Below are 16,336 nucleotides of genomic sequence, written 5' to 3'. Positions count from 1 at the left end.
ATATGTTGGTTGATGGTGGTGGTGTTTTTAATTTTTTAATTATCTCTGAATATACCCAGAGGCTAATACATAAAGATAAACTAAAAGGAAATTTGTGGACATATGGATGATCCGGTGCAAAGTTAGAATTAGGCATGAGAATCTTCATATAAAGGCTTTTTAGTCAGCATAGTTACTGGATGTATTACTGACCTTGACTGCTTTTGTATACCTCGTAGCCTAATAAAGCTATTGGCATCGCATTGACCCAGCAGACTTTTAAGAGCCATCCCTGGGAGGTGATATAGCTGGGTTATTAAGCCTTGAAAGAGAGATGGGAGGCAGGAAGGTGACATTACTCAGAAACAAATTCTGTAGACCCAAAAACAACTAGGCTTGTTTAATCTGTGGCCTCTAAAACCGCTGGAGTTAAGTCCATTCTCCCTGAAACTCAGCTTATGAAAAACAATATTTTAAAATATGAATGTAGAAAAGCTTGAGCACGTGGGCGCATGCATGTTACCTATCTTAATACTCATAACTTTTCATTTCGGGTACGTCCTTCCATTCCTTGGGTATGTGTAGAGAATATGAAGAGTAAATAAGTTACTTTTTTTGTTTGATCCCGCCGTAGGTGATTGAGGCCAAAGAAAACGAAAGAAAAATCAACGAGGCCCGAGAATGTTACAGACCAGTGGCAGCAAGAGCATCTCTTCTTTATTTTGTTATTAATGACCTCCAAAAAATCAACCCCATCTACCAATTCTCTTTGAAGGTAATGCTGAAGTAGCTAAGAAATACGGAAAACTAGGAGTTCAATTTGTTTCTGGAAATTTGGAATTTATTTTATTAATAATTATAATTATTATTCTTGAGACACAGTCTCACTCAGTAGCCCAGGTTGGAGTGCAGTGACATGATCTCAGCTCATTGCAACCTCTGCCTCCCAGGTTCAAGCAAGTCTCACGCCTCAGTCACCCGAATAGCTGGGACTACAGGAGTGTGCCACCATGCCTGGCTAATATTTGTGTTTTCAGTAGAGATAGAGTTTTGCCACATTGCCCAGGCTTGTCTTGAACTCCTAGCCTCAAGTGATCCACCCGCCTCGGCCTCCCAAAGTGCTGAGAGTATAGGTGTGAACCACCACGCATGGCTGGAATGTATTTTAAGCAATCACGGTACCCAGTAAGGAGTCATGTGGATCTGGTTAACAAAATAACAAAAGCAAAATCCTCATTCTCAGGAATTTTTGTATATAATTTTCAGTAAGACTTTGAAGTAATTAAACTATGGATATGGCATCATATTATGTTGGTGTATTGCTCCTAAGCAGACTTTTAAATTTAAGGGAATTTTTCTTGAGACTCCTATTTTGTCTTTGTGAAAATGTGTCTCGGAAAGAAAACACTCATATTTCTTTGCTAAAGAAAGAAAAGTAATGAGAACAACTATTAAGTCACTATTACATGCAAGGCGTTTTATACTTTGGCTCATTCTTTATCCCTGTTAATCTCAATAAAGTATATAATTTCATCCCCCTTAAAAAAAAAAGATGACATTTTTAGATTTCAAATAAATTGCCCAAGAATTTGTATTTGTTATTTTAAGAGCCAGCATTTCAACCTGTGACTCTTTCCAAAGCCCATGCTCTATACGTTTTATCATCTACTGCCTGCTGGGCCGTGCTCATTCATTCTGTACCTCTGTTCATCAGTTTATAGACAATTGCTTATTGTGGTCAGTCATCATTTCAGATGCTTGTCACTTGAGTGTATTGTTTTGGGAGAAAAAAATGGGTGGAGCTATATGTATATGTAGATACATATGTATGTATACATAGATATAGTTCCACCTTTATGAACATACATCTGTTTATAAAAGCAGAAAATACCATAAGAAAGAATGATAGGGATGGAGAGGCTGCTTTAATGGGGGTCAGAGAAGGCCTTCCAGAGGAAGTAACATTTATTTCTGAAGGATAAGTTGAGCTTAGGTATGTAAAGAGCATTTGGAGAAAACAGGAATGTGTGAGATGAAAGAATTCAGGGATTCCAGGTAGTGAGTGAATCTCTGTGGATGGAGGGCAATGAGAAGGGGAAAGGTAGTAAGAAATGAATCTAGAGAGGTGGAAAGGACTTGATCACACAGAGCTTTGCAGACCACTGTGGGATTTGGGGATTACATTCTGTATGCAATGAGAAGTCATTGGAAGATTTAAAGTGGATAACTGATAGGATGACAAAAGACTCAGAGAGATGTGAACAGACTTGAGATATGATTTGGAGCTGGGATCATTGGCTCTTGGGGATGGACTGGTTATGATGAAGAGGAAATGGGCAGTGGCAGAGAGGAGAGGGTCACGCATAACTAGCAGGTTTCCTAATAGTATGAACTAGTATGCAAAACTTTTAACAAGCACAGTGTGATTGGAGTTGGAAAGTAATTGCGTATGAGGAGAAGAATAAAACTAAATCAGCAGTGTCAGCTCAGTATTACCCAAATGCCAAAACTACACTAAGCTTTACAATAAAAGAAAAATATTGGGTATTTCCCCTGTAAACATTGTGGAAAACTCCTCCAGAAAATATTAGCAAGTTGAATCCAACCACATATAAAACGCACAACATATTATGACCAAGTAGAATGTATGCCAAGAATCAAATTGGCTTAACTTTCAAAAATCATGAAGTATGACCGAGTGCAGTGGCTCACGCCTGTAATTCCAGCACTTTGGGAGACCAAGGTGGGCGGATCATGAGGTCAAGAGATCTAGACCCTCCTGGCCAACATGGTAAAACCTTGTCTCTGCTTAAAATACAAAAACTAGCTGGGTGAGGTGGCGTGTGCCTGTAGTCCCAGCTACTCGGGAGGCTGAGGCAGGAAAATAGCTTGAACTCAAGAGGCAGAGGTTGCAGTGAACCGAGTTCATGCCACCACACTCTAGCCTGGTGACAGAGTGAGACTTCATCTCAAAAAAAATAAAAATAAATAAAATAATAAAAAATAAAAATCACGAAGTATAATTAATCAGTTAACAGAATAAAAGAAAAAAGCTCCTATGATTGTTTCAGTTGATGCAAAGAACTTGAACAATTTCAACAAATGAGTTTTTAAAAAACCCCAACTCTCAACTAATAAATAGATGGTAACTTCTCAACATGATAAAATATATCTAGAAAAAATCTACACCTAGCATTATACTTAATGTTGAAAGTTGGATGCTTTTCCCTAAAATCAGGAACAAAACAAAGATAACTTTCTCCCAGCACATCTATTCAACACTGCACTGGAAGTTATAGTCAGTACAATAAGACAATAAAAGGCAAGACATTTAAAAGAAAAAGAAAAACTTTCTTTTTTCACAGATGACCCAATTATGTATATAGAAAATCCTAAGAAACTCACCAAAAACCTGCTAGGACTAAGAAGTAAATTTCTAGCAAGGTTGCAGGATATAAATTTAATATACAAAGTCCCTTGTATTTATATACATGAGAAACAAGTGGAAAATAAAATAAGTGTCTTACCACTATTTATAGTGGCTTCCAAAGCCATGAAACTTTTTAGGAATAATTTTAATAAAATGTATGCAACTTTTGTATACTAAAAATGACAAAACATTGTTGAGAAAAATTAAAGAAGGCCTAAGTGAATAAAGAGATACACCATGTTTATTAATTGGAATAGTCAATATTGTTAAGATGTCTATTCTTTCCAGACTGATCTATAGATTCAATTCAGTCCCAATCAAAACACCAGAAGACATAGGTGTGTTTTCTTTTGGTAGAAATTGGCAAGCTTATTCTAAAAATCTGTGTGGAAATTCAAAGGACTTAAAATAACTAAGCAATTTTGAAAAAGAAAAAAACAATGTTGGAAGACTTATAATTTCTGATTTTAAGAGTTATACCTACACTAATCAAGATGTTGTGGTATTGTCCTGAAGAAAAATGCATAGATCATTGAAGGAACAGAGTAGAGAATCCGGAAGTACACCCACAAATGCGTGGTCAATTGATTTTCAGTAGTGGTGCCAAGACAATTCAATGAGGAAAGGATAGTTTTTACAACAAATGGTGCTAGGGCAATTGGATATCCACATGGCATAAAATAAACCTCAACTATTATATCATACTATATAAAACATTAATTCAAAATGAATTGATTAAGCTATATATCTTCTAGGAAAAAATAAGAGAAAAGCTTTGGGCTTTGGGTTAGGCAAAAGTTTCTTAGGACACAATAGAAAACAAAAAAGTAGTAAATTGAACCTTATCAAGCTTAAAAGTTTATGGTTTTCAAAAGATGTGAAGATGAAAAGGTAGGCCATAGATAAGCAAAGACAGTATTCCCAATACATATATATAAAACAAAAAATTTGTATCAGCATACACGAAGAACTTGTAAAACTCAGTAAAAAGAGTTGAACAGACATATCATATAATAACATATATATAGTATCCACAAGCACATTAAAAATGCCCATCAGTCATCAGAAAAATGCAAAATAAAAGCAGAATAAGGTCTTATTCTATGTCCCATAGAATGGGTAAATTTTTAGAAGAATTTTAGTAGACTGTTAATACCAAGTGTAGCACAGATATTGTACTGCAGCTCTCTCACATTGCTGGAGGGAATGCAATAAAGCATTTTGGAAAACAGTTGGGCAATATCTTATAAAGATAAATACACAGTTACAGTATGATCTCACACTTTTATTCCAGGCATTTACCTGAGAGAAATAAAAATGAATGCCTGCAAAAAGCTTGTTAACAAATGTTTATAGAGACTTATTCATAATAGCCAAAGTCTGAAAACAATCCAAAGGACTGACACATTAATAGTTATGCAGATGTTTCATGTTCTCGCAGTAGGCTGTTACTCAAAACATACAGGTATGAATTGCTGATACAACAACATGGATATGTCACCAAAACATTATGTTGAAAAGAAGCAGCTGGATACTGAGGAGTATATACCTTACGATGCTATTTATGTGAAATTATAGAAAAGGAAAAATTATATAAACAGTGACAGAGGTAGATCAGTATTTGGGGCTAGGGATGGTGGTGGGAATTAGCTGTACATAGGCACATGACAACTTCTTGTGGTGATGTAAGTAGAAAGGTTCTGTATCTTGATTGCTACAGTTATTATTGGAATGTATCTATCATGACTCATCAAACTGTGCATATAATAGGCACATTTTATTGTATGTAAATGAAAAACTGATTAAAAAGTGTAAATATCAGATTAATACAGATTGAGCATCCTAATCCAAAAACAAAAATGCTCCAAAATCTGAAAGTTTTTGAATGCTGACATGATGTCACAAGTGGAAAATTCCATACCTGATCTCATGCACTTCGTGCACAAAATTATTTCAAATATTATTTAGAATTAACTTCAGGCTATGTGTATATGGTATATATGAAACATAAATGATTTTGTTTTTTCATTTTGTTTTGTTTTGTTTTTTGAGACAGAGTCTCTCTGTTGCCCAGACTGGAATGTAGTGGCGCAATCTCGGCTCACTGCAATCTGCACCTCCCAGGTTGAAGCGATTCTCCTGTCTCAGCTTCTGGAGTAACTGGGACTAGAGGCGCCCACTACCATGCCCAGCTAATTTCTATATTTTTAGTAGAGACAGAGTTTTGCCATGTTGGCTAGGCTGATCTCAAACTCCTAACCTCAGGTGACCCACCTGCCTCAGCCTCTGTCTCTCAAAGTGCATGAGCAACCACGCCCAGCCTATAAATGACTTTGTGTTTAAACCTGGGTTCCATCCCCAAGATATCTCATTATGTATATGCAAATAATCAAAAATCTGAAAAAATCCAAAATCTGAAACACTTCTGGCCCCCAACATTTCAGATAAGACATAGTCAAGCTATACTTTGTTAATGCCTTCTTAGCAATATTTGCTGCATGTATCTGTCATTGTAGGATTTTACTTTCACTTCAATACACATATTTCAAGGTGAATTAATCTGTGGTCTCTGGTCCCTATCATCCAAAAATAAATAAATAAAAAGATATATTTATAGCTACTCATATATATAGATATATTTTTCAAATTTATAGATAGAGATAAAACAATCCATATGACACCATTATCATCAAGGCATGAACTACAGTAATAAATATCAAGAGTGGTCTTTAAAGGAATAACAGATGACCAAGGACATCCCAAAAGTACATGGGAACAAAACAAAAACAAACAAACAAAAAACCCAGCACATAACCAGATTTTAAAATAGGATAAGGACATAAGTGGACAGTTCTCTAAAAATCTTATAAAAATGGTCAACAAACTCGGACAACACAGAGAAACCCTATCTCTACAAAAAAAAAAAAAAATTAAAAATTAGCCACGTGTGATGGCACATGCCTGTGGCTCTAGCTACTCAAGAGACTGAGATGGGAGAATTGCTTAGGACCAGGAGGTTGAGGCTGCAGTGAGCCGTGATCACTTCACTGCACTCCAGGCTTGATGACAGAATGCAATTTTGTCTCAAAAAAAAAAAAAAAAAAAGTCAACAAATATATGAAAAAACATTCAACATTGCTAATTATTAGAGAGATGCAAATCAAAACCACAATGAGATATCACCTCACACACACATTAGAATGGCTTCTATCAAAGAAAAATAAAAAGTGTTGGTGATGACATGGAGAATTGGAATCTGACGGTGGGGATGCAAAATGGTACAGCCGCTATGGAAAACAGTGTAGCAATTTCTCAGAAAAATTAAAATTAGAATTACCATGTGATAAAGCAATTCCACTTCTAGCTATATATCAAAAAGAATCAAAAGAGGGTCCCTAGGAGATTTCCAAACATCCAAATTTATTGCAGCATTATTTACAATAGCCAAAGGTAGAAGCAACCCAAATGTCCATAAGTGGATGAATAGTTTAATCAAATGTTGTATATGCATGCAATAGGATATTCTTTTGCCTTAAAAATGAAGCAATTTCTCATACATGCTACAACATGAATGAGCCTTGAAGATACTACCCTAACTCAAATGAGCCAATCACAGAAAGACTGTGACTCTGCTTATATGAGTATATTAGTCTGTTTTCACACTGCTGATAAAGACATACCCAAGAGACTGGGTGATTTATAAAGAAAAAGAGTCTTAATGGACTCACAGTTCCTTGTGAGACCTCACAATCATGGCAGAAGGTGAAAGGCACTTCTTACATGGCAGCAGGCAAGACAGAAAGAGAGCCAAGTGAAAGGAGTTTCCCCTTATAAAACCATCACATCCCAAGAGATTTATTCACTACCACCAGAATAGTATGGGAGAAACCACCTCAATGATTCAGTTATATCCTACTGGGTCCCCTCCGCCCACAACACATGGGAATTATGGGAGCTATAATTCAAGATGATATTTGGGTGGGGACACAGCCAAACCATATCCATGAGGTACCTCTAATAGTCAAACTCATGGAAACAGCAGAATAAAGGTGGTTGCCAGGGACTGGGGGAAGGGAGAATACACAGTTGTTTAATGGGTACAGAGCTTCAGTTTTACAAAATGAGAAAGCTGTGGAGTTCTAGTGACACTGGATTTAGCTTTTCTTGTTCTTCTTTGGGTGCTGTTTGTGTTAATATGGACTGCTATGTGTAATTTTTAAATTGGGCTCTTCACGTTGTGTTATATTTTTATAGTCTTACGTGAAGAAAGTCTACTGCAAGTAAAACCTACTCCCCTGAAAACGTATGGCCTTGAGTCTGAGTTAAACAGTATAATTCATGTTTATGAAAAACACAATTCTGGAGATTGGTTGCACAAGAATGTGAATATACTTAACACTACTGCACTGAATGTATGTACACTTAAAATTGTTAAGATGGTAACTTTTATGTGTATCTTATCACAATTAAATATTAAAAACTTGTTTTAAGTACATGGGCAGAAGGAGAGAAAATGATGCTATTCAGTTGCTTGGAAGGAGATGAGAATGAATTTCATGGAATCATATTAATAATAACAATAATGACAGCAAACATTTAATGAGCACGTGCCATGTGCCAGGAACTATAATCCTCCTAAAAATTTTGCCTCATTTGCACTCCCTGTAGATAAACATTAAACTGTTGCCCTGTGTATCCAGTGCTAGCTAGACATCCAGGCACCAATTGTCACATTTTAATGGTCACATTAAATTTTCCAGGCTTTTAACATGCTGTTCCACAGAGCTATTGAGCAGGCTGACAAGGTGGAAGATATGCAGGGACGCATCTGTACCCTGATGGAGAGTGTCACCCACACCGTCTTCCTCTACACCAGCCAGGCGCTGTTTGAGAAGGACAAGCTCACCTTCCTGTCCCAGATGGCTTTTCAGGTAAGGAGATCAGTTATTTGAAAAAGGATCCCAGAACCAAAGGCAGATGCCTCCGTACATTATGTATTTTACTTCTGCTCAAGCAAAATATAGACACCTTTTTTGGAAGCCCTTGGTAGCATGAGGAGACCTTGCATTCCACAGGAAACTCGGGCATGTGACCGCCTTCCCCTAGGTCCCAGTGTGTTGCTTTGCAGAGTGGGGCGGGGGATGCACATTAAGCTCCACCACAGTGGTCAGCTGAAAAACACTCATGAGACATTTTCTTACCTTCTCGGGTCTGTAAAGAAACTTCCAGGCACTACTAGGAAGATTCCTTGAGATCAGGGTTGTGAGTCCAGATCTGAGTAGAGCTGGGAATTTTTCAAAGTCTCCTTATAAAACAGTGACTGGTTCATCCATGTTGTCACAAATAACCGAATTTTCATTTTTTTTTCCACTGTGTGTAGTTAATAACGTGTATTTTTAAATTGCTAAAGGAGTACATTTTAAATCTCATCACAAAAACAAGTACGTGAGTTGATGGATATATGAATTAGCTTAATTGAACCATTCTACAATATAAACATGTATCAAAGCATCACACTGTACCACATACATTTATATAATTATTATTTGTCAATTGAAATTCAGAAAATGACAGTAGTGAATAAGTAAAGAGAGCTCCAGGTTTCCTGCCCAAACCTTCAGTAAGACCAGCTTCCTTTTTTTTCTTTTTTACATGAATTTCTATGAAAGACTTTGTTTAAATAAAAGTGTTCATGATAAGAAAAAGGAAACCCTTCCAGACCGTATTCCTAGATAAAATAAGCAGCTTGTCCTTTTATCAGCTAGTTTGCTTTATGGCTTTTTCTATCCAAATGTTAAGGAAAGGTGTATATCTTACCTATTCTGTGTGTGCCAAAGAAGGCACTTTATATACACCTGCAGTTAATGATAAACTATGACTTCTCTTGCAATACTTTTGGTATTCAGAGATTCCTCTGGGCTCTATAAGAATATACGGGTATGGGTGTTTTAGAATGTATGTGATAAACAGGAACAAGGCATTACACAATGAAAGACTTATTTGTTTTATTGGTTTGTTTAGTTTTTATCTTATTTTTATTTTTTGACACAGAGTCTGGCTCTATCTCCAGACTAGAATGCAGTGGCGCCACCTGGGCTCCCTGCAACCTCTGCCCCCTGGGTTCAAGTGATTTTCTTGTCTCAGCCTCCCGAATAGCTGGGATTACAGGCATGTGCCACAACACCCAGCTAATTTTTATATTTTTAGTAGAGACGGGGTTTCACCATGTTGACCAGGATGGTCTCAATCTTTTGACCTCATGATCCACCCACCTCAGCCTCCCAAAGTGCTGGGATTACAGATGTGAAATACTTGTTTTTATATGTACTGCTCATTAATAGGAAAAGGCCAGGGATCATAACACATGACATGAACATCTATTTAAAACTTCTCCTTGGAAGCCATAGCTATATCATAATCTATCTGAAGTCCTGACAATCTATATAAATCAAAGTTTCGTAACTGTATGGACAGTTACTTGTTTGTTGAAAGAAACTCAATTAAAAAAAAATCTAATAAAATATTTTAATGGCACGCTATCACTCATAACACCTTTTGGAAATAGCTGGAATTTAAAGATAGTACAAAGCTCAAAAACTTTACGTGGTTAGCTTTGTGGGGTGTTACGGGGTTTTTTGTTGTTGTTGTTTTGGGGTTTTTTTTGAGACGGAGTGTCATTCTGTCACCAGGCTGGAGTGCAGTGGCACAATCTCGGCTCACTGCTACCTCCAATTCCCTGGTTCAAGCGATTCTCCTCCCTCAGCCTCCCAAGGAGCTGAGATTACAGGCGTGTGTTACCACACCCAGCTAATTTTTGTATTTTTAGTGGAGATAGGGTTTCACCATGTTGGCCAGGATAGTCTCAATCTCCTGACCTAATGATCCACCCACCTCAGCCTCCCAAAATTTTAGGATTACAGGTGTGAGCCACCATGCCCAGACTGTTATGGTTTTTATATGAAAATTAGGAATACTTTATTTATACTCTCCAAAATATACTGTGGGCTTTCTATCAGTTCTGTGACTAGAATGTCTGAAGTTTATTCCACTTCACGGGGTTTGTTTAGTTGTTCCTATACAGGATTTTCTCATTCTTTTCAATATAATCTTACATATAAAAAAAGCCTTCATGCACCTCATAGTTTATTGAATAACTACTATATCAGAATTAACTAGTAATACTGGTTCTGCCTTCTGTTGAGTAATTTAATCCATTGTCACCTGAGGCTTTCTCATTTCATGTAAGTGTTAAGACATATTTGATCTAATAACAAAATAATCACAAATGCATGTTTTAAATATGTTGCCAGTAGGGATAGGTGTTAGAATTGAAATAAATCAGCCTTCACAATTATTTTCTGTTAGATTTCTGATCATGGTTTTGACATCGTTGACATAATCTAAGATTCCCTATTTCAACAGTAGAACAGATTTCAGCCAGAGTTATCAGCAGGTATGGTTCCGCCTACTCAGTCATGTCTGTTAAATGTGTTACTACTTCCTGCGTCATGATTTTGATGTAAACCAAATAATCCTTTTCAATTTTGTCTACTCTCAAGATTTTGTTGAGAAAGAAAGAGATAGACCCCCTTGAATTGGATTTCCTGCTTCGATTCAAGGTTGAACACACTCATCTGAGTCACGTTGACTTCCTAACTACTCAGTCATGGAGTGCTATCAAGGTATGTTAGAAATACAGTTTCTCAATTTCTAGATCTTATTTAAAATATTAGCTGTCTCCAGGGTTGAAATGCAAACATTAAAGAATACAGGTGATGTATTAAGCACCATCTCAGTTGTACAAATGCACTATATAATGTGATGTTATTTAGTGAATCTTTTTATTATTAAATTGGTTAATTTCTCATTTAGTTGTAAAGGAGCCTTTGACTTAACATGTGGGTGGAAAGTTAATAAATATGTACAATCTGTCAGGACCTTTGATAAAAGCCAAGTGATGCAAAGGAATATTTTTTAAATTTTCCTTATATCTACTTTGTTTTCTTTTTAAATTATTTCTCCATTTTTCTAAATAGCTATTTAAATTATACCACAATAGAGTAGTTTATTCTCATTGTAAAATATTTAAGCAAAACAGAATAGTGAAGAGAAAAAAGTGACAATTATCATAAACCTTAATTAGCAGTCCTCATTACATTTTTCTGTCAAAGGTCCTATTGTTAGGAGCTAATTCTCCTAGGATCTGGAGTTTCTTAATGATGTTCAATATATGTTAAGCTTTGTCCCACTCATTTTTTTTAAAAGGAAACATTTCTATGCATTAAAGATAACTGTGCTACCTCTTATTTTTATATATGTTCAGCTTTCTAAATTAGTGTTTGTAATTATATTGTAACTTTAGGATTCAAAAATCAAGTTCAAGTGTGTATTAGTCAGGGCCTCAGCAGGAAACAGATGGCACATTCGAAAGGGTGATGAAGAAAGTTTAACCAAGAGTATATTTTCATAGTATGGGCAAGAAGGATTAGGAAATCAACCAGGAGATGGGGAAGGAAAAAGGAGGAAAAGGACAACTACTGAGAAATGAGGTTATGGGAGAGAGACAGTCCTACAGGATCTGTGGCAGAGAAGCATAGTCACTAGCAAACCACATTCCCGCAAGAAAGAGCTGGGGTAGAATCATTTCCAGAAAGGTGTCCTGATCCAGACCCCAAAAGAGGTTCTTGGATCTTGGGCAAAAAAGAATTCAGGGTGAGTCCGTAAGTGAGAGCAAGTTTATTAAGAAAGGAATAAAGAATGGCTACCCCATAGGCAGAGTAGTCCCTAGGGCTGCTGGTTGCCCATTTTTATGGTTATTTCTTGATGATTATGCTAAACAAGGGGTGGATTATTCATGCCTCCCCTTTTAGACCAGATAGGGTAACTAGGTGATGTTGCCATGGCATTTGTAAACTGTCACGGCACTGGTGCAGTGTAGCAGTGAGGACAACCAGAGGTCACCCTCATCACCATCTTGGTTTTGGTGGTTTTTAGCCGTTTTCCTTACTGCAAGCTGTTTTATCAGCAACGTCTTCGTGACCTGTATCCTGTGCCAACTTCCTGTCTCATCCTGTGACTCATACCTTAACCTGCTAGGAATGCAGCCTAACAGGTCTCAGCTTCTGTTTACCCAGCTCCTATTCAAGATGGGGTTGCTCTGGTTCAAACGCCTCTGACAGAAGGACCCCCTCCTCTCTCTTCTCCAGTCCTCCTTGCTCCTACGGTTGCTTTCTGTTGGCCGAGGCCAACCAGGTTAGGGAACCAGAGAACTTAGCTCAGCTGTCCTTTGAGCTCACCCTCTGAGCAGAGCGAAACACAAAAACAGAAAGGAGGAAACCTGGAGAGGAAAGTGAACAGTATCCAGCACGTTTTTTTTGTTGTTGTTGTTGTATTGTTTTGTTTTGTTTTGTTTTTTTGAGACTGAGTCTCGCTCTGTTGACCAGGCTGGAGTGCGTGGCACGCCCTCGACTCTCCTCAACCTCCTCACCTCCTCCTCTCAGGTTCAAGTGATTCTCCTGCCTCAGCCTCGCTAGTAGCTGGGACTACAGATGTGTGCCATTATGCCCGGCTAATTTTTGTATTTTTAGTAGAGACGGGGTTTCACTATGTTGCCCAGGCTGATCTCGAACTCCTGACCTCACAGCATGAGGTCTTTATATAAGATTAGATACATTCAGAAGTCTTCATCTCAAACTATAAAATACCTTTCACACCATTCCTGCTTGTTTCCCTATCTCATTACAGGCAATCGCCCTCATGGAAGAGTTTCGAGGCATAGACCGGGATGTGGAAGGGTCTGCCAAGCAGTGGAGGAAGTGGGTAGAATCCGAGTGTCCAGAAAAAGAAAAATTACCTCAAGAATGGAAGAAGAAAAGTTTAATACAGAAGCTGATTATTCTGAGAGCAGTGCGCCCTGACAGAATGACATATGCTCTCAGGTGAGGTGGTCAGCATTTTTGGGAACACAAGTTAGCATAGAGGAAATTTAGTCTGAGAAGTTAGGAGGATCTGGTGGAAGTGTTTACCATCCACATGGATGGAGAGTGATTCTGCTGGGATTTTGATACAGTAATCATTGCTACCGTTAAATTTGCTAAACACTAAACCGTGTGCTAGGCAGACTCTGCACATTCTTCCCAAAAAGCTTAATTCTGAAATCAGTAGGGGAGACAGGGGACTGATGGAAATATTTCTGAAAGAGAGATGGGTGTCAGCAGAGTTCAGAGGCCAGGAACATGCATTATCCAAGTGTAATTTCCATCGTTTTCATTCAGTGATGGCATTTTGGCTCTGAAGATTTTGCATGTCAAACAAAAATGAATTCCTTTCATGGAGTCACTCGTAGTCCTATAACTTTACAACCAACGCAGTTTAAAAGCAGAAACCCTTGTCTACGTCTTGGTTCAAGTGTCCTTTTTCTTTGCCCTCTTAGCTTCTAAATGGTAATGTGCTGCTTAATTCACACAAGTCTTATTCTAATTTGAGTTCACCAATGAAAGAGTTACTTCCTTCCCTATTGTGTTTCTTGGTAATATTCATGTGCCTTAGGTTTTTTCTTTGGCTTTGTCTAGTTCAGCCAATTTTCCCTTTGCGGAAGCCTCTGCTGAACTCTACAAGTTAATTCTGCTTAGTAGTACTTACTTTCTGCTAAATCTGATGCTGGAAAATAATCCTTGCTTAATTGAGCCTCCCTGTGTAAGAAACACCCCAAAAAGCATTTGTATATTCATGAGAAGCCCAGCAGGCTGGAAAATTGCACTGTGGCAAATCTAATGAACTGTTACTAAGTAATGGGGGAATCTGGCAGGGGATTTGGGGGATACAAAGCCATAGCAGACAGCTGATGGCACTGGGGGGGCCTCAATAGCCCCCCAAAATGGAATGTAGGCTTCTGATTTTCAGAGCTTCTAAGGAAGAGAGGGGTTTCATTGATACACCTACTGCATACCTCTAGTTGGATTCATATTGTTTTTCCAACAAGACATCCCATGTAATAAACATGGTTACTTCTCTCCTGTGCCTGTGGTTTAAGCTTATCCCAATGGTGACTCTTTTCAAGGTCAAAACCACTGATGGTGTTTTCTGTATTCTTCTTTTTTATAGAAATTTTGTAGAGGAAAAACTGGGTGCAAAGTATGTGGAGAGGACCAGATTGGAATTAGTTAAAGCATTCGAAGAAAGCAGCCCAGCCACCCCCATATTCTTCATCCTATCCCCAGGGGTAGATGCCCTTAAAGACTTGGAGATTCTTGGTGAGTGGCCGGGAGGCTTAATGACCCATCCTTTCTCCCTCCCTCCCTTTCACCCACCACCCCTGCCCTTCCTTTCAGTTCACAGTGATCTCTCTTTCTCTCTCTCTCTTTTTTTCTTTCTTTCTTTTTTTTTTCTTTCTTTCTTTCATTGAAGATTGGGTGTATGGAACATGTAAGGCTAATAACACTGTAGTCTGAAGAAATGTTCAAATGGAACATTCCTCTGGCTGGCATAATGCAAGTTTCTTTTGTACTGTTTTCCACTTTTCGACTATATGAGGGCCAGAGGGCAATTTTCCCCATGCTCATGTAATCTTGTGCCCCCTGTGACTAAATAATGGTCATTAGAGCAAGTGTATTTGATTGCGCAGGCACTGTCGCCTTTGTGTTCTGGATTACCATTCCCCACGGCCTCACCAAGAATACCAGGTTAATATAGCTGTGACCTGACGGCGCTCAATTTAAATGCAGCCTCTCAAGGTGAGAGGCTTGTGCATTTACCCAATGAACAGATCCATTCAAAAAAATGATGTGATATCTACCACATGTTGCTCCTTTTTATGAGAGAAATGCTTTGCTACTCCTGCAAGAGTTTATAAAGCTCCATAACAATGCCTGCCATCTATCAAAATGTCAAAAGCTTCATTATCATAAAACCCAAGGAACTGGCTTCCACAGGCTTTTCTCATGCTTGCAATGAGGCAGCTGTGGAGAGCTCAAAATGCTGCTTGTGGATACAACAGAAGTTTCGTTGGGATTCTTCAGGAAAGTCACCCAGAAGATAGCTGCGGTGAGCACAGCTGTGCATTAGACCACAGAATTCCAGGCTCCTCTCACCCTCCTTCATAGACGTTACCTCTCACTGTGGTGTATTCTCTCACAGGCAAAAGACTTGGCTTTACGATTGACTCTGGAAAACTCCACAACGTGTCTTTAGGACAAGGTCAGGAGACGGTGGCAGAAATGGCACTGGAGAAAGCTTCCAAAGGGGGACACTGGGTCATCCTCCAAGTGAGTATTCAGTTTCAGGAAAGACACTGGTCATAAACACAGAGGAGGGCCAGGGAGAGCTGTCCCGCCCAACAGAACGCCCCCTTCACACCACTCCGCGTGGCGATTTGCAGAGTCCAGACAGTTCTGTCAGCGTTCATGACACCTGCAAAGATAGTGAGGGACTCTGTAGATAGCGATGGCTGTCATCTTCTGAGAGACTGTCTAGCCATGCTTTAAAATTAAAACGATTAGGAAGAGCTTCATCGTTCCCCTTGCATAGAGATACCTGGCAGCTCAGTAGTGCCTGAAAACAAACAGGCTCTTTTAGACTGCCAACACTGTTCTCATAGTATCTGTTGCACGTTTGTCAACAGAACCCTTTTTCAAAGTATGTTATTGTTGGAGAATTTTGCTACTTAACTAAAACTGCGTTCTTGTCACACAACCAGGAAGGATTAGGAACACAGATATCTTGAAGGGGGAGGGGAATTAATGTATTGGGCAAAAAGAAAAAAACTCTCAGCAAAATGAGAGGGGATCCTGCTAACAGGCCCCGACCTCATAGATTGAATACTAAGCCACCACACGGGAGCTCGAGAGGCCAGGCTTCTCCTGATTGCAAATGGTGCACGTTTCCTATGGCTCCGCTGCGTTCTCCCAGTGCGCGGGCAGGTCAGAGATA

The 16,336-nt window shown here is 38.6% G+C and overlaps 1 protein-coding gene across 1 annotated transcript in view; it reads left to right on the top strand.

Moving 5' to 3' along the window:
• The window catches only part of DNAH11 (dynein axonemal heavy chain 11), a 406,504-nt gene that overhangs the window by 358,489 nt on the left and 31,679 nt on the right, over positions 1-16,336 (top strand). The window contains exons 68-73 of the mRNA XM_032287021.1: positions 614-754; positions 8,170-8,340; positions 10,969-11,091; positions 13,154-13,347; positions 14,513-14,661; positions 15,545-15,672. Of these exons, the coding sequence (XP_032142912.1) occupies positions 614-754; positions 8,170-8,340; positions 10,969-11,091; positions 13,154-13,347; positions 14,513-14,661; positions 15,545-15,672 (906 nt within the window). The remainder of the gene's footprint in view (positions 1-613; positions 755-8,169; positions 8,341-10,968; positions 11,092-13,153; positions 13,348-14,512; positions 14,662-15,544; positions 15,673-16,336) is intronic.

Source organism: Sapajus apella, unplaced genomic scaffold, assembly GCF_009761245.1.
Source record: "Sapajus apella isolate SASKATOON/1434 unplaced genomic scaffold, GSC_monkey_1.0 scaffold19, whole genome shotgun sequence".
NCBI classification, from domain to species: Eukaryota; Metazoa; Chordata; class Mammalia; order Primates; family Cebidae; genus Sapajus; species Sapajus apella.
The sequence above is the reverse complement of the archived record's forward strand: the minus strand, read 5'-3'. Positions and strand labels throughout refer to the sequence as shown.